General features: G+C 39.3%; 2 protein-coding genes and 1 non-coding gene across 3 annotated transcripts; 1 reads left to right on the forward strand and 2 right to left on the reverse strand.

The window, feature by feature from the left end:
- Nucleotides 1–68: 68 nt before the first annotated feature.
- LOC103375922 (matrix-remodeling-associated protein 8-like) lies at nucleotides 69–13684 on the reverse strand. The gene is made up of 12 exons (XM_008306226.1): nucleotides 13483–13684; nucleotides 12781–12807; nucleotides 12382–12687; nucleotides 10678–10779; nucleotides 10455–10588; nucleotides 9708–9887; nucleotides 6796–6937; nucleotides 2464–2622; nucleotides 2340–2364; nucleotides 1949–2034; nucleotides 1799–1870; nucleotides 69–1706 (listed from the first exon to the last, which is right to left on the reverse strand). Exons 1-12 carry the CDS (start codon nucleotides 13532–13534, stop codon nucleotides 1684–1686), a joined length of 1308 nt encoding a protein of 435 aa, XP_008304448.1. The 5' UTR covers nucleotides 13535–13684; the 3' UTR covers nucleotides 69–1683.
- Nucleotides 13685–14511: 827 nt separating this feature from the next.
- On the reverse strand, nucleotides 14512–14583 carry trnae-uuc (transfer RNA glutamic acid (anticodon UUC)). The gene has a single exon. It is a non-coding gene; the product is annotated as a tRNA-Glu (tRNA).
- Nucleotides 14584–15674: 1091 nt separating this feature from the next.
- Nucleotides 15675–20436, forward strand: psma5 (proteasome 20S subunit alpha 5). The gene is made up of 10 exons (XM_008306227.1): nucleotides 15675–15757; nucleotides 16071–16120; nucleotides 16501–16567; nucleotides 16686–16812; nucleotides 18180–18247; nucleotides 18335–18442; nucleotides 18569–18627; nucleotides 18736–18838; nucleotides 19760–19846; nucleotides 20050–20436. Exons 2-10 carry the CDS (start codon nucleotides 16092–16094, stop codon nucleotides 20125–20127), a joined length of 726 nt encoding a protein of 241 aa, XP_008304449.1. The 5' UTR covers nucleotides 15675–15757; nucleotides 16071–16091; the 3' UTR covers nucleotides 20128–20436.
- Nucleotides 20437–20591: the final 155 nt, after the last annotated feature.

Genomic DNA, 20591 nt, shown 5'->3' on the forward strand with positions numbered 1-20591 from the left:
TTGAATTAATATTTTGTAGCCTCAGTATCATCTGGCTGTCACAGGCAACTGACCACAATACAAACGAATCCTCCAGATTTTTGTATTACAGTTTTACTGAATTAGCAGTACAGCACAGCAACACAACAGATAGGTAGATGGGTATGAAGCACAAACGAGCAGATGAAGTAACTGAAGAAAGCCGAAGCCGTAGCATTTCTTTTCTTTAAAGAGTTTGTAGTGTGGTTCACACGTTGTACTGCAAAGAAAGTGTTCTGTTGTACCAGAATGGACACTTAATGTTTTAATATATCAGCTCTTTCAGTGGATCCCAAGCTAGGGGGCGCACTTGACCAGGTCAAAAATGTAGACTAAAAAAAAAAAAAAAGTTTGCAAAACAGACACCGTCAAATACAAGTGCGGCTAATAACATCAGAATAATACCGACAGAATCAGAGTTCAAGGTATGCTGAGAAAACAAAATGTAGATTCTGTTTAGACTCAATTATGGTCATCGTAAGTGCTCCAGCCAAAGGAAACGAGGCTTTTTTTTTTGGTCTTGTAGACATTTCTCTCTCATCTAAGAGGCTTCCTCTGTTCCTCAGGTCATTAAGCTTTAAATCATGTGAGTTGGGGTGACAATAAATGTCTGGAACTCCCCAACAGCCAGTCAGAACTGAAGCAGCCTTTTAAATAAAACATGAAACGTCTTGAAGAACCTTACAAAAAAAAAAAAAAAAGTCCTGTTGCCTTCTACTCCAGCCCCTAGGATTACAAGATGGCAGACTTTTGTTTCACTTTCAGGGTCCTCACATTGCACACTGTTCTGACTGAACAGAGCCATTTTTCATCAACCTGTTTGACCCCAGGGTGAGAATGACGAGTCCAAGTGTTTGCTGTGAGAAACGCCTTTGGCAAACATTTCTCCTGTCTGCATTCAGTTCACAAATATTTGCACTTAGTGTGTGACAGTCAAAAAAAATCAGAATAAAGAGAGAATAGGTCTCTTTTCTTAACATGTGTAGCAATTAAAAATCAGCACAGAATTTGAAAACATAAAAAAGAAACGGAAACATTCCACAAAATTACAGTCTGAGCATCAAAATAAAACACTTTTACACAAACTACTTAAATGGTCAGTTTGCATACAGTTGATCAAAGCCTGCAGGCAGCAGTTTGCACCGATAGCAACTCTGCAGGAATGTGTCAGTCACTTAAGCCAAATAATGGAGAGGAGTAGAGGCAAAATAAAATTAAAAAACATCCTTTTAACAAGAGGAATAATGATGTCAAACTATGACAACAGACAATTCATCTTCGCTGAGCCACAGCTGAGTCGATCCTATTCAGCTTTCTGTCCACGTTTCTTCTTCATATGGCAGTCCAGGTTTGGTTAGGATTCCCCTCTGGGTGGTGCAGTGATGCTGTGCTCAGTGGTCCCTGTCCAGACTTTTTTTAGTTTGATCAAGTACAGTAAAAGAAAACACAACCCTCTCTGTGTGATACTAACAATTTGACAATACAAGACCTCAGTGTGAACCGTTTCTACCGTTTTTCTGCATTTCACAACAAAGCATTTTGCAACATTGACTTTCTCTCTGCACCGTCTCTCCTGCCAGGACAGAAGGCAGTGTGGAGGTGTTTAGTTTGGACCGCAGCCTCTGGACCAGCCAGTGACTCCGATTTCACTTCCTTCTCACTTTCTCACTTAGAAAACTTCTGCATCTCTGCAAGAAGGAGGGGAAAAAAAATCATGGCTGAGGTTGAGGAAGAAAACTTGAGGTAATTCAAGACTTTAGGTGTGTGTGCGCGTGCATACCTTTGTCAAGATCAATGACTTTAGGCTGAGTGTTCACGTGGACCTTTTCCTTTAGCAGGTTGTTCTTGTAGTCTAAACACAGGAGAGAATCAAACTTTGCATCATTTGATAAGGTAAACCACTGTGGAATTATACTTTTCTCTTCCTTACCAAATCTTCTTTCCTCTCGACTGCACACATTCACCTCAGTAACGTCCATCTCAAACTCATCTGAGCTGCTCTGACTTCTGCTGGACCTGTCACAGCGAGAGGACATGTGGGTTTGTGCTTCAGGGTAAGATGGTAATTATATGCACTCATCCTCATATTTATCCATACCCTTCCATTAAAGAAAAGGCAAAATTCACAATAGTCACTCAAATAACTAGAAACTGAAAAAAGTCATAATAAATAAAAATTTGCTAAATTATACTTGAGTGAAATAAGACATTGCTTTTGAATTGTAGTTGAAAGAACAATTTAAAACAAACAAACAAACTGTCCTGGACTGAATAAATGTATGAATAAATTTGAGGACGACTGTATGTAAGTTTTCACTCACCTCATGGATGCTTGAGGATAAAATTCTAAAAAAAAAAAACAACAAAAGAAAATTTGATCAGATTAAGACAAGTAAATCCAAAGTGCAACAACTGTAGTCAGACTGAGGAACCAGCAGTTCAGACCTTTGGTTCTACGTCGGCGTGTGATGAGGATGATGATGAGGATGATGAAGGCCAGGAGCAGAAGGGTGGTGAGGACATAGCCCAGCGGCAGGAGAAAGTGATGTCTCTGGTCGGGCAGGATGACGGTGATGACTCGCGGTGATTCACTCTTACTGGTGTCTGAGTGATGCAAAAGTCGCAACAGTCAGCATTTCACTTCCTTTATTCTTCATCTTTTGTCTCAAAAACAGACCGGTGTGTCATACACCAAACAGTCACAGGGGGATTTTTCTGCATTGAGTGTTTTTGTTTTTGAATTCTCTCTCCTGTCATTGATTAAAACCCTAAAACTCTGTCTGTTAAAGTTACATATTCAGAAATTTATTTTTCGAAAATAATCCCCTCTGGCGTTAAAATGGCACATAAATAATTCCACACCTCCTCTAGAATGTGCAAATCCATGATGTCCCCACCTCTTTCTTCATCCCTTTGCTGCAGCTCAGCACACCAGCTCACCTACAACTCTGCTCCCACACTGTTAAACCACTCCTCACTACAAAAAGTTGTAATGTTAAAGTGATTCAGCCACACGCAGATTCTGAGGAAGAATAATAATACAGAAGGTCCCACCCTGCAAGTTGGTTACTTGGGTTTGTGACATGTGAAACCCTGGAAGTCTGAATCTGTGTTTTCGAGACTGTCATCAGTACACTGCAATTTCAAGATGGAAATGCTTAGACATGGCATTGGCTGCTTGTTTCGCTCATGATTTGTCTTTCATCACATAAAAAACACCATATGGACAAGTCAACAAGGTACAAAAAAAAAAAAAGATCAAAATTCTCAAAGGGCATTTTCCAAATTATTTTCCAAATTATATTTCCATACTTTTACTTATGTAATATGTTCAATGGATGGCTTATATGTGTAATAGAGAGTACTTTTACTGAACCCTCCTATTATCCATCCATCCATCCATCCATCATCTATACACCGCTTAATCCTCACTAGGGGGGCATGGGGGGCTGGAGCCTATCCCAGCTGACTTAGGGTGAAGGCAGGAGACACCCTGGACAGGTCGCCAGTCTATTGCATGGCTACACTTACAGACAGACAACCAAGCACACTCACACCTAGGGACAATTTAGAATCACCAATTAACCTCAACATGTTTTTGGACCTTGTGGGAGGAAGCCAGAGAACCTGGAGAGAATCCACGCTGCACGGGGAGAACATGCAAACTCCACGCAGAAAGATTCCGGTGCCCCCACCGGGACGCGAACTGCCAACCTTCTTGCCGCGAGGCAACAGTGCAAACCAACTGCGCCACCTTGCAGCCCCCTCCTATTATCTTTGGGGTCAATTTGACCCTATTATATGTTTAACGTCTCTAAATAGGTCATTGACGTATTTTTTTTGTTTGTTTTATTTAAAGGGCTATTTACACATAAACTTACATAAACAATTTTAATTATGATATTCTCTGGTGGTTTAAACTGCTGGGGTCAAATTGAATCCAAGGATAAAGGATGTCAGCAAATTTGAAGGTAATAGGAGGGTTAAGTAAAGACTCATGGCAACAAACAACATTGCATTCATTTAGCANAATCTGTACAAAGCCTTCCTGTGACTGGTGTGAAGCTACATTTGCCCTTTGTCTGTCTTTCCTCACCTCATTTTTGTTGAATGTTTTATTTTTACACAAAACAAACCAAAGAATTAAAGTAAAATTGAATTCCTGCTAAAAATGTATGCTCTCTTTGCTCTGAAAGAATTCCCCCGTTTTTTTGAATGTGTGTTTGTAACGGCAAGCTCAGTGCAACACTAAAAGACCAACACATGCTTTCCAAGGAAATTATTGTCAGCATGGCACATGGGTATGCACTTTTTATTGTTCATGAGTGTGAGACGGCATGTAAATACCTAACACCTTGCAAACTGAACTTTGTTGCTTTTTCGTTATTACATTTCCTGGCTGTACACAATGCTAAAGACGTTAGTGAGGTGAGAAGTAATCAGTCAGTGGGCATTAGGTGATGTGTGCGGTTCTGCTGAGTGTCGAGAAACAGAGCACGGAGTGAAGCCTGGTTTCATTTAGCTTCAGAAGAAAAAGAAGAAAAAAAAAAGTGCAAGGCAAGATGCAGCTGTGGACCTCAGACTCAACATATCTGAGCCAAAATGAGATCCAGACTGAGTGTCATGCTGTGATTTACTTTTCCTGGCAGCGAAACACAGAAAAGCGACGAGAGCAAGAGGAGTGAAGGAAGGACAGAGCCGGGCGGAACGGAGGAGGAGAGCCAGGGGAGAGGAAAGGGACGCTGGGATGGTTCTCCAGAGGCTTTGTCTCACAAAATAAGCTTGAAAAGACCCTACCCAGACAAACAGCGCTCTCAGCACATACACGGGTGTTTCACTGCAGCATACATGAAAACAAATTTCATTTTCTCCTGACATGGGAACATGTGTGTTTGTGTTCAAACTCCCTGCCCAAACTGCACAGAGAAATAACTCTGAGGGGAGGGGAGGGGAGGGTTGACCTACATCTCTTCCTCCTTTTTTCATCAACAAACTCCTCGCCCCCCTATGTCTTTTTTTCTTCCTTTCCTTTTCCACCTCACTCTATCACAAAAAACCTCAGTTTCTTTTTCTTTTGGCTTGCTTTTTGTGTGGACAGCCGGCGTGCAGGTGAAGCACACTTCATGCTCTTGTCAACAAACTACAGAAAAGGCTTCTCACATAGAAAAAGAGGAGAAAAGCGATGGAAACCTGAGAGCGAAGAGAACGTGATGAAAATAAACAAACCTGAGAATGTGGGATCATCAAAGGAGGGGGAAAAAAAGAGTAAAGGACAGGACAGAGGGAAGACAGACGTGGGGTGAAGACGGAGGGAAACTTCTGCAGAATGTCAGGACTGAGCCAAAGTCAACAGGGCAGCAGACAGTCAGAGAGGGCAAGACAAGACAGATAAGAAGACTTAATACGGCAGTGGGCTGCGACAGCGTCTGAGAGCGCAGAGGAAGGAACTGTACAAACTCGCTCCTGCGCTGGGGATAAATCAGGGCAATTCAAACCAGCACAATTCCCCTGGTGCAATCCTACTGTATTATTACAGCTCAGAGAGCGAAGGATTAATTGTGTGGGCAGAGCAGGACTTGAGTCCAAACACTGTATCCGAGAGATTCCACTGAAATGAGATCGGTCTTCTTGGCACGCTCTTTCACACACACACACACACACTCATACATGCACACACAGATGGACTCGGCCGCAGGCATTTCACATTTTCTAAACCTCTCTCAACGATTTTCCCACATTGATACTGTCTGCCATTATCGGCTTTGCAGACACATGCACCAGAAACTCTCTCATTATCAAAGAATCTGAGGTAGGCAGCTGGCACGCCAACATGCCAGTCCAGTCCCCCTTCACCCCGCGACACCCCGCCTCTCTTTTCTTTCTTTTTCTGCGTTTCCAATGTGCACACAGCGAAAGGAATTTTCAGGCAGGCCAAACTCGACAAGTGAGAGATGGGAAACTGAGGGGAACAAGCAGAGCGGAAAGTGGATGAAGACAGAAGCTTATATACGAGGAGTTCATTTGCAAAAACAGATAACTCCATTTCTGTACATTTTCGGAAAACTTATTTTTTGTTGTTTGCTTGAGATCATGTCAATCAAACTGAAGTTGAGTGGATTTGACTTAGTAGAAATGACATGACAAAAATAGAGATAACTTAAGTTTGACTGATATTTTCTCAGGTAAACGATGGAAAAGTGTGTTTTCTGAAGGTTTGTGAAGATGGAGTTATCCGTTTTTGCAAATGACCTCTTCATATGCAACTCCACACACTCTAAGTTGAGGTGCAAATAAAATGAAAGAGTGTTGTGCAGTGCCATAAAGATTAAAAAGTCAAGTGCGATGGGTTTAAGAAGAAGGTGTAAGGCGATGAGGGTGAGGCTTAGGGGGTTTTGAGTGTGTGTGGTTTCAGGGGTCTGGCGTCAGACAAGCTGACAGTGCAAGAAAAAAAAAGTCTCCCATGAAACAGACAGAAAGCTACAGATGAAAGTTAGCTCCTTCACCCACGCTTTTGATTTCTTTTTCTGCTGCTGCTCTGCTGTTCGGAGAGCCCGAGAGGAGATTCAGCAAAGGATGTACGAGGACCAAACAAGACGGCACAGAGGGGGGAGAGTGACAGAAAAAGCAGATGTGTTTTTTTTTTTTTCTCTTTCTCTAATTGTACACATGATAGTTCAAATCTACGAAGTCATAAAACATCCGGTCTGCTGAGGCACTTACTCACGCTGGCCCTCAACAAGAACAGGAAGAGAGGCCGTGTTGATGTATGTGTGCTACCTTTGTCTTCGCTGGGTAACGCTTTGGCTGGCTCAGTGGTTTGAATCAGTGGCGGCTGCACCGTGACCTGAAACTCTCTTCTCTCGTGTAGACCACAGTAGTGATGGTGGAGGTGGCAGGAATACATCCCCTGGTCTGTGGGCTGTCAAAACACACATGTACATCATCAAACACTTCACAGTTGTATGCCTCCACCAGTTCAGTGTGCATCCATCCAGACTCCTTCAACACACGCTGTGAAGAATGTAAAGTGTATAGTTTCATTGAGAGAGACGACAAAAAAGTCCTTGTACATGCTGTAGGTTTGGCCAATAAAGCTGATTCTCAAATAGAACTAAAAGCCATGACAGTAGATGGATGTAGCAGCAAAGAAGCTACAACTTCTTAAACGTGGATGCTTCACACACATATTCAACCTTACAGCAGAGAAACAGTCATCACAAGTTTTGAGATGGGCACCCATGATTAGTCACCAATTTACTATCATTATTTTATCTCATTAGGCAATTGTGTGATTTTTTTTTTCCATAATTAGCTAAATGAATTCTTGAGTTATGGTAACAGTGAATGAGATGGATAAATGAACAACCTGAAAACATAATGCCGTCCACACAGGGGCTTAAAAAACACTCGAAATGATGAGAGGGTGAGTTGACAGTAAGGAATTTAAGATCACTGCAAACGAAACCCAAAAAGAAAAAAGGGAGTAATGTCTTCTGGGATGAATTATCAACATGTTTTTGACTGTGGTCAACCTGAATAAAAACACACTGACCTTTGATGGGTTCAAGGATGAATCATATTGTTGTACTAAAGTTAACTATTTTTTAAAGCCTTGGTAGTAAACTCTACTCTGTAATGCATTAAATGTTTTTACTAGGATACTTTAGGATACTCTAGCAGCTCTATTAAACTATACCTGCACTTAACCCTCTGAACCCCATAACCCACTGGTGGATTTGAAAGGCTTGCTATCTCTTTGAAATCACCAAAATGGCACCAGAACCAGAAACGGTAAAAATAAAAAGCATCACTGGATTTCCAAGTTTCAGCTGTCCTTGAGATAATAATCGTATGGCTCTGTTGGGAAAATGATTCAAATCTAAGCTTAAAATCACAATATCTCATCAAAATCCCTTTATTCTACATCTCGTTTAAAAATTCACCAAAAATAAATTGTTAGCTTGAACCAGATTCTATAAAAAAAAAATAAAAATCCTGAGCTCCTCACCACAACCATGAGTGGTTCAGCTGTGACTGACAATCATGTTGTAAAAATTCAGGGACTTTTCTTCTGAACTGGGCTGAACTCCAGGTTGTTTTTACAGAGAGCACAGAGGAAACCATTATAGACACAAATTAAAAATGTAAGTCATAAAATATCTACAGTGTGTAGAGTCAACAATTCATTTTTTCCCTAGTACTGGTAACACCTGTAGGTGTGTAGATGTCTTATATTCAGTTATATTTTTACATTTTTTTGTTCAATAAATAATCAAACAAATTCCACTTTATGGTTTTCTTTTTTGATGATTTATGGCATTTATGTGCCATACTACACGGAAGAAAAGTTCTAGTCTTAGCTGCCCTGCTTCCATAGAGGTGCAGGACTTCACATTGCAGTAAAAATATGAATCCACAAGGAGTAAAAATTTGACAGGAGCAAAAAACAAACTACTGCTTCAGTCAACTGCTTTGGATTCAGAGTGTTGCATACAACAGCTCTTGAATGAATTAAATGTTGTTGACAAAAATGGTAGAATTCACACAATGAAAATGTAAACACGAATATGTTTAACGGCTTTCTTTGCCAGGTTTACCGCCTTAAATAAGTCCGCTTGTGTTTGTTAATCTGCACTAAACACAATACACATCTGAGGCTAATGGGAATGTCGTCAGTTTTGGTCTTGTCTAAATTTAAAGTTTGACTTGATGATTACATGAGATAAAAACTCAGAGGGTCATCTAAAGTCAGCAGGATTTCTCCTCTCCATGAGTATTTCTACAAAACGTCATGACAATCCATCCGATAATATCAGCTGCTGAATAATGCCACTCTCTAAAAATCACCACATAAGTGTAATCTAATGGAAAACATATTGCATGTTCATGTTTATGCAACTTCCTTACACTACAAGCAGCCTAAAAAGGTTCCACTCTGTGCTATTGGAATAAAACCTGTATCATTCAGTACTTGCTTAGTTCCATCAATGAGTTAAGACATCAGTTTTCAGCTATATCTAGATTTATTTAAAAAATGACTTCATGTAACATACAGCTGTGTAGGATTGATATTCATTTCATCAAATTAGATCATTTTAAAACACTGTAAACGCTGGAAATATTGAGGAGTTGTTTGCATGCTATTTGTATATCTGTCACTCATGATACACAAACAGCTTTTGTGCTACGTTAACGTTGGCCCTATGACACAATGTGTTTGATCAGCCCCAAAGCCTCCTGAACATGTATCTGACCCACATTTTCTGATTTCTGAGCTCGATTAAAAAACACTGGGACCCTTATTGTTCCCTAAAATTGTGACCACAAACATTAAATCTTTGCTTGTAGCTGTAACAAACGGAAACAACTTTTGTTTTTTGGGTTGTTTTCTTTCTTCTTTTTTTTTTCTTTTTCTTTGAATGATTGCTCAACTTGTTGTGGTTGCCGACCTCATTTCCCCAGTGGAGGAATAAAGCATGACTTGACAAGAGCTACACTACTAATGAAAAAGCCATGTGGTCCAGAAACACTGTTTACATAGACACACACAAACACAATTTTGTTAACAGTTTTACCCAAATAAACAAGTACACACATGTAAAAGCACAAGTGGAAGTGTACCTTTTACCATCGCAGTGTGTATTTACAGTGTGTTGCATTTGCTGCTTCCTTTGTTAAGGCCCACATACCTGCAGGTCTGATATGGTGAGTGAGAAGTCTCCCTCTGAGAAGGCCTGATTGCTGATGTTCATCTTCCTCTGGAGGAACAAGGGTCCATAGCTGCGCTGCTCCCCGGAGGCGTAAAGGTCAACCAGCCGGTCAGCTCGATCGTGGTGGACTCCAGGGGACTGACGGTCCCAGTGGACCACCTGGAGAGCAGAGGCATCGTTCAGCCCATATGATCCAATCCACCTCAACTAAAAGTAACTTTAACCCTTCATAGGGCACTCCTTGAAATACTTGGAAAATGAAAATGTCAACCCTAGGGTGTTATTGAAAGATATTTCAAGATATTTTTTACTTTTGTGACTTTAAAAAAAATGTTGCAAATCAAGATTAATAAAGTTACCATATATGGTAACTTCCCCGTCAATGGTTGAAAAAAGAGAATTTATAACAAATAAAAGAAAAAGTAACAAACTGCAAAAAACATTTATTTAGAAACATTTTAGTTTGAGGTAATGATATTTACGCAACCGGTAACAAAGTATTTATAAAGTGCTTGGCAAAAGCCTGGAACGTTTATTTAGTGACATTTTTCGTAGGATAGTGATGTTAGCACTAATACAAAAACTAAATCAAAGTGCACATGGTTCTTCAACCTTAAGGAGAGGCACAGGGTGGACATATTGAACGTCCAAGGAAGTTACCAAATATGGTTACTTGCCCCATTAATGCTGAAGCTCAGATGGATCTGTCAGAAGATGTGTACACACCTGCTGGTCCTCCTCCTCGTTGCTCCAGTCCGTCCACACAGTACGTCGGTTGATGCAGGGCAGCACCACGGTGCTCCCCAGCAGCACCACGTACACGGCCTTCTGTCCATCCCAGAACCGCTGCTCTTTACGGCCTTCACGGTGAAAAAACACAAGTCAGCAGAAGTGGTGAATACGCCGGATCTCTCGCATGCCGACAGGCGGTACAGAGTGTGACACATACGTGATTTGGTGACGTTGAGCTGCACTCGGACCGTCTCGTACAGGTGGCAGTAGAGATGATGGAGGTTACAGGAGTACAGGCCTCTGTCGTTCATCGTCACATCTGTCAGCACATGAAGAAACACACAAAATATCATCAGGATGATTGTGTTGGATAAACGCCCTTTAGGAAACTGTACCAATTCGTACAGTCAAAACCAACTGTTATTTATCAAGTACAGTCGTCCTCAAATGTATTGATACCCTTCCATTAAAGAAAATTCTAAATTCACAACAGTCACTCAAATAACTAGAAACTGAAAAAAGTCATAATAAATAAAAATTTGCTAAATTATAATTTAGTGAAACAAGACATTGCTTTTGAATGTGGTTGAAAAAAAATTATTTGAAAAACAAACAAAACTGTCCTGGACAAATTAGAGCACTTTGCTGATGAGCAGTGGGCCAAAATCAAAACACTTGTCAACAGGTACAGAAGTCTGATTGAGAGTTACAGAAAACACTGGACTACGGTGATTGGCTCAAAGGGTTGTTCAACAAAATGTTTGTTTATGCGTCCCATCATGCTTGTTTCTTGATTTTTTTTCTTTGTTTTAATATTTCTGTTGAACCACAATTCAAAAGCAATGTCATCATTTTCATTTTTTCAAATTTTATATATTATTACTTTTGTCAATTTCAACTTACTTCAGTGACAGCTGTTTTTTTCCTTCTTTAATGGGAGGGTATGAATAAATTTGAGGACGACTGAATACGTCACAACACCAGCCCTTTTCGTAAACTGTTTAGATTAATTAGGCAATGGTGTGTTTAGACTGTGAGTCTGTATGCTAACATTGGGTGGGCCTCACTCTCTGTAAGGTGTAATAGGCACAGGATTTTATTTAATTATAAGGCCCTCATTGTTTTTTTCATACATGCCTAAATGATTGGACTATTGCAGGAGCTAGCTGTTTTCAATACGCTTGAAAATCTAGTTTCACTCACTGTACTCCTGTAACTTGGAATAACCTGCAAACAATCAAAGGGTTGGCTCATTTTCATCCTTTGGGCAATTCAGGAATCATAATTTCATTTAATTTTACTCCCAGCTCCCCCTATTTTAACTGATTCATCTGGTTTTTGATCTCAATAGCTCTATTTATTTGCCCTTTATTATTTTTATGGTGATCCACGGTTCTTATTTGTGCGCTACATTTTAAATAAAGCCTCCATACTCTAATGCACTTTAAAGTCTAAATAAAGTTTAGATGAAGCAAAACAAAAGCTTAGTAAAGTTTCAAAAATGTTCCTAACTGGATCACTTGGGTGTTTGTGAAGCTCTCACAGCTCAATTTTTGAGTTTAGCTGTTGTAAAAATAGCTTGTGGCAGCAAACAATAAACAAAGAACATCTGACTCTGGAGGCTGTCATCTGAACTGATTGTAATACAAGATGTTTTAGGATGTGGTTTGTTCACCACCTTTGTTGAACAATTTCCTAATCTATTTAGCTCCAACGTTATGCCTGCTGGCTGGTCTTTGTCAAATTTCTTTCTTTTCTTCTTAAATGTTTTTTAAGGAAAAGGAAATTGGACAATGTTAGCAGTTTGGTTCCATCATATGTCACATGAAGACAAAGCCACACTGAGACACACCGACAATGTAATATAAGTAATTAAGCAGCTGCACACAAATGAAAGTTAAAGTCAGTGTGTGTGTGTGACCTTTGATGACCAGAGAGAAGTTTCCATCCTTGAAGGCCTTTTTGCTGAGGCTGACCCTGCCCAGGTTGTAGGAGTTGTAGATCCTCTGTTCTCCGGCTGAGAACATGTCCACCACCCTCTCCATGGCGTAGTCCGGGTCACTGCGGTACATGTCCCAGTGGACCACCCTCTGCCGGTCCCTCACCCCGTCTCTGGTCCACACCATGCGGCCGCTCACGCACTGCAGCACCATCCTGGACCCGGCGGGGGCGCTCATATTATAACCTGCCACCACCACACTGCTGCTGCTGTCAGACTGACAGGACGCTGAGGGACACACAAGTACAGAGTATTTAATACTGACAGCAGAGCGATGCACTGATGTGAATCACAACTGCACATGTAGAAAAGGGAGCATACCTGCAGTGAAGAAGCAGACCACAGGGACTGAAATAGAAACGAGAGAAGAAAAAAAGTGAATTGGAAAAACAGACACAGTCAGGCAGCTACTGCATGCTGTGTGTTGTGTTAAAAGGTATGTCTGCTGTTGGAGGAATGGATCTTTAACCCTTTAACTCAAACTACTGCTGAAGATGGTTAAATTATACGAAATTAATTCATTAATACAAAACATTCAGGGTCATTTTGGGTCAATGTGAGTATAGAAGGAGATAAAGATACACCACACTATACTTATGACCTACTGCAGCTGTAAAAATACACAATAAATACATTTAATTGGAAATAATATTTGAATTCATACTCTGACTAATATTTATGGTGTCCAGTTAAGTGAAGGACTGTCGTTCACTGATGTGTTAGACACCGACTCACTGATACTCATCTGTTAAGAATGCATAAGAGGAAAGCATTGAATCTGGTTTTAATATCAACCTAAAGATGGTCAAATGCATCATTTCTGCCTCAATAGTTCGTCAGAAAATTGATTAAACTCTTCCAAAAAAAATTCCAGTCCAAGAAAAAAAAGTGAAGAAAATACCACTCATTTGTTTTTATTAGCATAATCAGTGGTCTGCTTTTAAATCTTAATGTTTAGTAATGTATGCATACTTTACAGACTTATATCATCGGTAAAACAGTGTTTAACTCCAGCCTACTTACTGTGGATCAAGAGGAGAGCCTGAAAAACAACATCCTCCCTCTCGCCCCTCATGTTTGCAGTTTTCAGCGTCCTTGTCAGTGCTGTTCACCTCAGTCCTGAGCAGAAGAAAGACCCCGTCCTGTTTATGTATCTGAAGAAAGCAGCAGATCTCAGTATAGTGAGATTTCAGAGTTTGGAGAGATCCATCACGCAGCGCCACGTTAGAGCGTCCACACTGAACCAAAACAGGACCAAAGTGATCCCAGCCGGGAAATGAAACCTGACTCCACCCGGTACCCTCCTCTCAATTTAACTTGTTACAATACAGCATCTCAGGGGAGACATTTACAGAGCTCAGTGTGAATATTTTGTTTTTTCTTATGAGTCATATGGACTATCTATTAAAAACAGTTTTACTTTTAACTAAACAAAATACAGTTAATTAATTTAGTTCTAAAGTGTGGAGACTACAGCTCTTCACTCTTTTATTCCCCTTAATTTACATGAAAGTTTCTATTCAAGCAAAAAAAAAAAAACAACAACACAACTCTATTTATCCAAATCCTGCAGCATATGATCATTTTCTTACACCACTACAATAGTACAGAGTTAATAAATTGGCTCCATCCACTTAAAGCACACGATCATCAATAATGAAATAATACCCTATAATGTAGGCATGTAAATGTACTCCCATTGCACTGTTTAAACTATACGTCAATAACTTTAAATGCTCTTAATTTTGATTTAATTGTTAGTGTTAATTGGTCGTGTAAAGTAACTAAAGATTTCATTCAACACATAACGCTTTTTAATATGATACATGTTAAAACAACTTGCACTGTCCCTACATTCTAATAATGTTGTTTTTTAATCCATTTTGTTTAGGTTGACACGACTTATGTTGATAATACTGAAGGTTCAGCTCAACGACGCCTCTTAGTGGCCGATTGTACAACATGACGAGTTACAGAAGACACGTTCATGTGTTGTTGCTTCAGTCAGTCATCAGACACTTAATCGTACCTGTGTTTGAGTTCAAAAGCCAGTTCCCATACCGGGAGTCGAACCCGGGCCGCCTGGGTGAAAACCAGGAATCCTAACCGCTAGACCATATGGGACTAAGTTATACAATTTTTTCTCACTAAAATCAACAGATATCGTATAATGTCTATATGTATTTATAGTTGTTTACTGGTATTCTAGTCTCTTGCATGATACGTTTTGGCTCACTTGAATAGCATTTTAAACATTGCTGTTTTTTTTTTTTTTACCTTATAATAGCTTTGATTTGTTAGACCTGCTTTTTATTTTACTTGTAACACTTCTCTTTTATTTATCTTGTAACACTTGCTGTGTATGTTTCCAAAATTGCTAATGACATTTTTTAAATGTTCTACTAGTGTTTATTGTTAGGTTTCAAAGCACCAGGTCAAATTCCTTGTATGGGAAAATCTACTGGACTGATTTTCCACTGAAGAAACAGTTCACAAGACAAAAAAAAAGAAAAAAGGAAAAAGAAAAAAAAAGAAGACAAAATTGGTCAGTTTATACAACACCAGCTACTATTTTGCGGATTTAAAAAAAAAAATCATTTTAATGTAGTACAAGATAATTGAATAGAGACCTTTAATCACACTATGTTACGTAAAGAAAGTACTACCGATAAATATGTCAAGAGTCTAGATTTTTTTTAATTATTATTATTATTTTGCTCCTGCTACGCTTTGACATGCAGCGTTGTATGTTCTTAATGTTACGTTTCATGTAGCTTTTTAAGATTAAAAGATGTTTATTTTATTTTATTTTATTCAGTGCCAATACTTTGCATGGAGCACAACAAAAAAAATCAAATAGAATTACATTTATTTATATGTCGTTCAGTCCGTTTGCTCACTCTTTTCTTTTTTTTTCCACATGCAAACATGTCTGGTTCTTTAGTGATACTTGTTCTGCCTTAATGATATGTGCACTTTGGTCTGTCCTTTTTGTTTTGACCCTGGAAGAGACACACTTTTATTCCAGAATATACCTTTTTGTGCAAAATTGAGATGACCTGTACACCGCTTAAAAAAAAAAAGCAGTTAAAAACTTTGAAAAAAATTAAATAAAATAAAATAAATAGTAAAATTGATTTAAAGCAATTTCTTCTGGTCGCTTAAAATCTGTTTCTCTACCGTCCCTACGGAAGCGGAACCTTGGTTTCCGATTTGTTGACAACCGGTGACTTTGGATGTTACACCCCAGACGCTTCCCCTGAAACTAGCGAACTCATTCAAGGGTTTGTGGCTGAAGGTAAACGAGTCTCTGAAGTGCAGTTATTTAGAGCAGTGTCGTGTATTTGCACACTTATCATATCTTGGATATTTTTATGTTAATGGAATATTGATGTTAGACGTATTAGAGCGGTTTACAGGCGCTTGTGTCTGTAGCTGCCTGTTCCTGCTAGCTAGCACGCCTGCTCGGCATCGCAGCTAACTCCAGCTAGCTAATCACCCGGTGTCACGGCAAACTTCAAATCAAAGACTCGACTTTGCTTTTCATTTTTGCTTTATCTTGTTTTCGCACTCCATTTTGTCTTTTATAAACGGTCGTTTTCTCTTTGCAGGTCCTGTGTTAAACGTTAAAAATGTTTTTGACCAGATCGGAATATGACAGGTTGGTACGACACAAACTGCTTTGTCATTTATTGAGCGCTTCTCAGTGGGAATGTACAAACTAACCAGAGCACAATAGTGTTTAGTGTCTGCACAACCATTTATGTATTCTGATGCCTAAGGAAGCTCTCAAAGTACTGATTTTGTTTAACCCGTGTTGTAACTTTGTTGTTTTGGTAGTTAGCAAGCAGCTAGCAATCTTTTAGGAAAAAAAGTTGGTTTGCTTTCACTTTCGGTATCACCACTTTTCCGTCTTGTTGATTAAACATTTCATCTGATTTAAAGTATTTAAACCTGCAATGCAACAGTTTTCGTTTACTTAAAAAAATATTTTCCAAAAACATTGACTTGTTAACCAATATCCTACCATTTATTTTTCAGAGGTGTGAACACATTCTCGCCTGAGGGAAGATTGTTCCAGGTTGAATATGCCATAGAGGCAATAAAAGTGAGTATTACATACTGCAACGGTAACTGCTTCTGTATGTTGTTGTGTAATAAAGTTGAAAACAAGTCTCCTGCATGCAAGCTCATTAGTTTTCTTTGGTCTGGCCTTGCACTCCTAGTTGGGCTCCACAGCCATTGGTATCCAGACATCAGAGGGGGTGTGTCTGGCTGTGGAGAAGAGGATCACCTCTCCCCTGATGGAGCCCAACAGCATTGAGAAGATCGTGGAGATTGACAGTCACATCGGTAAGTAGAAATACAAACTGAGTTTCAGCTATCTGGGACAAAGACTGATTTATTAAATGCCAAATCTGGACACTGACTTAAGAGTACATATGGTAACTTAATTGTTTTTGTTTCTTTTATGTACTCAAAGAACAGGTAATCAGTCAGTCAGCCAACTCAGTTAAGTGATGCATTGATACTTAAATTGTATTTGCATCACATGGGTTTTTTCCACATTGAAACCCAAGGCAAAGTTTAATCTTAAAGCCAGAAAAAGAAAACATAGAGTTTTTAAATACAGCATAAATCACAAAGGCAAACAATCTGTCAATAAATCCATAGGCTGTTACTTTAGATGCTAGTGGACGTCAGCAATTTCTACAGTAACAAAAGACAGAGCCAGAAATTTACAAGAATTCAGTGACAAAAAGAAGACAGAGTCCTACTGGTAGTATCTCAAAACTATTTAGTCATTGTGGGACTTCTTGGCGTGACAACATGCTCACAATAAATAGGAATTTGATTTAGCTTCTTTTTGTTTACTACACTTTGTATGAAGTAAACTGATAAATAAAAACTATGCATGACATTATTTTTGATAGCTTCTTTTCTTTATTTTAAGCACCTAAACATTTTGTACATAGTTCTGCAAGTCATAATGTCAGACATTGTGGAATAGTTTTAAATGTACAGAAATAAGGAAATGTTAAGTATCAAAAAGGTAGCGCTGATATTAGTATATCTCAACTAAAATAAAGCAAAGCTAAAAAAAAAAAAACCTGTTAGCTATCTAAATGCTTTGGGTGTTATGATTTATAGGGTAAACATTTTCATGCTATAAACAGCAGAACTTCTGTAACTGTACAATATGAGAATTTAAATGAGTGTGAAAAGGATCACAAAGAATTCTGCCTTGTGATTGTTTTTGTATTTGGAGCCAGAAAAAAACAGAAAGACTATAATGCCACTGAGTAGTATAGCTTAAAAATCCATCTAGAAATACATTGTCTTTCTTATTTTACCCAGTTAAAGCTCATAGCAGCATTCTGTGTGAGTTGTAAGTTGCCTAAATTTATGAGGGCAGTACATTACAGAAGTTGAGCATAGTCATCTCAAATATATGTACAAGTTTCTCACTGTCATTGCAAGAAAAGCCCTGAATGTTTGCAATGTTGTGTGGCAGCACGCAGTTGTAGTCAAATTTCTTAAAAATGACTGCCAAGTTTGGTCAAGTTAGTGGTTACATGTGCTTTCTCAAATGATAGTGTTCCATCAGATAACATGGTATGATTTTCTATTTCTCCAAGCTGACGGCGCTGATTTTTGCTTCAGGCAACAACCTGTGAAAGACATACAGATTTCTAACTTTCCTTCTTTCCACCTCAAAGGTTGTGCCATGAGTGGCTTGATAGCTGATGCCAAGACTCTTATTGACAAAGCAAGAGTGGAAACACAGGTATGAATTCTGAGTACAGTGTAATAAAAGCAGTTTGCTGAGTATGTCTTTTTCTTCTGCAATTAACCTGTAAATGCTCCTTTTTAGAACCACTGGTTCACTTACAATGAGACAATGACAGTGGAGAGTGTGACTCAGGCTGTATCCAACCTGGCGCTGCAGTTTGGAGAGGAGGACGCTGACCCTGGTGCCATGGTTAGTCACTCAGCCATCTTAGTGTTTTGTTTTTCAGGTGTAGATTGTTTAAAAGTGTTCAAGTAAACTAACATAACCTGTGCTTGTCTGTCTCTACTGCGTTTTGCTGTACTGTATTTCATCTAGAGCCGACCCTTTGGTGTAGCGCTTCTGTTTGGTGGAGTTGATGAAAAAGGACCCCAGCTGTATGTAAAGATACTTGTGCAACATTCTACAATTTTAATTAAAATTACTTTATAGTTTTGTTGAAACAGAGATTTACCTTTTTTTGTTGTTGTTGTTGTTTAATTCAGGTACCACATGGACCCATCAGGAACATTTGTGCAGTGTGATGCTCGGGCCATCGGATCTGCTTCTGAGGGAGCACAGAGCTCTCTGCAAGAGGTCTACCACAAGGTACCGACTCCAGCATATTCATATGTAACCCTTGCATGCATACATATGCCAGGTTGTTAGGGACCCATGACTGCACATCCTGACTCAGCAGTCAACATAAGTCCACTTAGCTGTTCCCAGGGAAGTTAGGACTGATGATGGAATCTCATATAATTACTTCAACTGCCTTGATTCTGCTGCTATAAACACACAAATGGTTTTCCAGGCCAAATGTACAACTTGGAAAACCAGAAGCTCTCACAAACATGCACTCTTGGAAAATGTCAGCATTTAGCTGCTTTGGCTCATGGGTGTAGCAAAGGAAAGCAGTGCCACAAGTTCAAAACGCTTATGGATTCTCTTAAAGGCTTTAGTTTGTCCAAAATCAGAGCAGTTTCATCTGAAGAACTCCCACAAAAATGCCAGAGATACCACGTCTGTCCATCTGTGCTCAACCACAAAACAGTGGAGGGGAGCGGTGCGTGCTTTGCACAGTAATCACATTGCAGTAACCACAAACATGTGGCTGTGATTAGTGATTACTGTGCTGACTAATTTAGGTTTGGTAGGTGTCATTCTCTGAGAAGTTACAGCTGTGTGCAAGATAAGACAGTGGAAATGTGGAATAAATCCATCTAAACAGAAATATTTATCAATTTTGAAAAACCTATTTGAGTTCTGTGAGGACTGTAAGCACCTCATAAATAACAAGAATATTTTGTGTATATGTGTGTGTGTTGTATACAATGCAATGAAAAGGAAACATGAAAACATGTCTGAGAAATGGCTGCATGCATTTGAGGGTTTATGGGAAAATTTTGCTGTGAAAAACAGTTCAACAAATGTTGTCATCACATGTCAGCACAAGTTATGTTGAGTGAAGTGATTTAAATCAACAGGACTAAAGAGTTGTCTTTTCTGTGCCCGTCTCTCCCCATTCAGTCCATGACATTAAAAGACGCCATCAAGTCTTCTCTCACCATTCTAAAGCAGGTGATGGAGGAGAAGCTCAACGCCACCAACATCGAGGTTTGTTCCTCATCGAACACTTGATTGTATTATCACACAGTTGTTTGACATTTGAAGGCTGGATTTGTCAGTAAAAATGTAAATTTCAAATGAAATCAGTGGTGCTATTTTGACTTTATTTGGAAAAAAAAAAACACGGTACTGCCAGAGTTACAATCCCTGGTTTTACATTCTAACATTCTTAATCTGTGTCTCTTCTGCAGCTGGCAACAGTAGAACCTGGTAAGACCTTCCACATGTATTCCAAAGAGGAGCTGGAGGATGTAATCAAGGACATCTAGAGCAGAAAAGACTTGGTCTTGGTTTGAGTTCTGGGCAGCAGAGGGGAGGGCGAGGAAGTGTACCTGGGCTGAATGTCACAACAACGTCAACTTTCCAACAGCACATTCTCATTCTGGCTGCATTCAGAATCTTTTTGGATCACATAAGAGGTTTCTATTTGCAATGTGCTAATTCTTGTCTCTCAGTATCTGTACACCTCTGTACATGAGTCTGACCAGCGTTTGAACTGACAGGCAGGAAAAAAGTAGGGGTGGGGGGGTATTTTTTGTTACGAATCAATACTACGATTAAACTGTTGTATTCCGAAAGCTTCTGACTCTTTGCAGTTTTTTTTGTGTTTTTTTTGTGCTTTGTTTGGTAGTGTAATATAAATTCATACTGTGTCGCGCATCCAGGGTTAAACAATGTAGTTTTATACACATAATAGTGCATAAGGCTACACGGACATTTAAAGACTACTTAA

Source organism: Stegastes partitus, unplaced genomic scaffold (genome assembly GCF_000690725.1).
Source record: "Stegastes partitus isolate 25-593 unplaced genomic scaffold, Stegastes_partitus-1.0.2 Scaffold3634, whole genome shotgun sequence".
NCBI classification, from domain to species: Eukaryota; Metazoa; Chordata; class Actinopteri; family Pomacentridae; genus Stegastes; species Stegastes partitus.

Bases quoted from the DNA above. Each gene is read 5' to 3' on its own strand.
- psma5 (XM_008306227.1), top strand. From the start codon at position 16,092: ATGTTTTTGACCAGATCGGAATATGACAG. The intron at 16,568-16,685 runs GTGAGTATTACA...TTGCACTCCTAG, and splicing joins ATGCCATAGAGGCAATAAAA to TTGGGCTCCACAGCCATTGG. The intron at 18,443-18,568 runs GTTAGTCACTCA...TATTTCATCTAG, and splicing joins ACGCTGACCCTGGTGCCATG to AGCCGACCCTTTGGTGTAGC.
- LOC103375922 (XM_008306226.1), bottom strand. From the start codon at position 13,534: ATGAGGGGCGAGAGGGAGGATGTTGTTTTTCAGGCTCTCCTCTTGATC. The intron at 10,780-12,381 runs GTCACACACACA...ATGTGCTGACAG, and splicing joins CTTCTCTCTGGTCATCAAAG to ATGTGACGATGAACGACAGA. The intron at 1,871-1,948 runs GTAAGGAAGAGA...TCCTGTGTTTAG, and splicing joins TCGAGAGGAAAGAAGATTTG to ACTACAAGAACAACCTGCTA.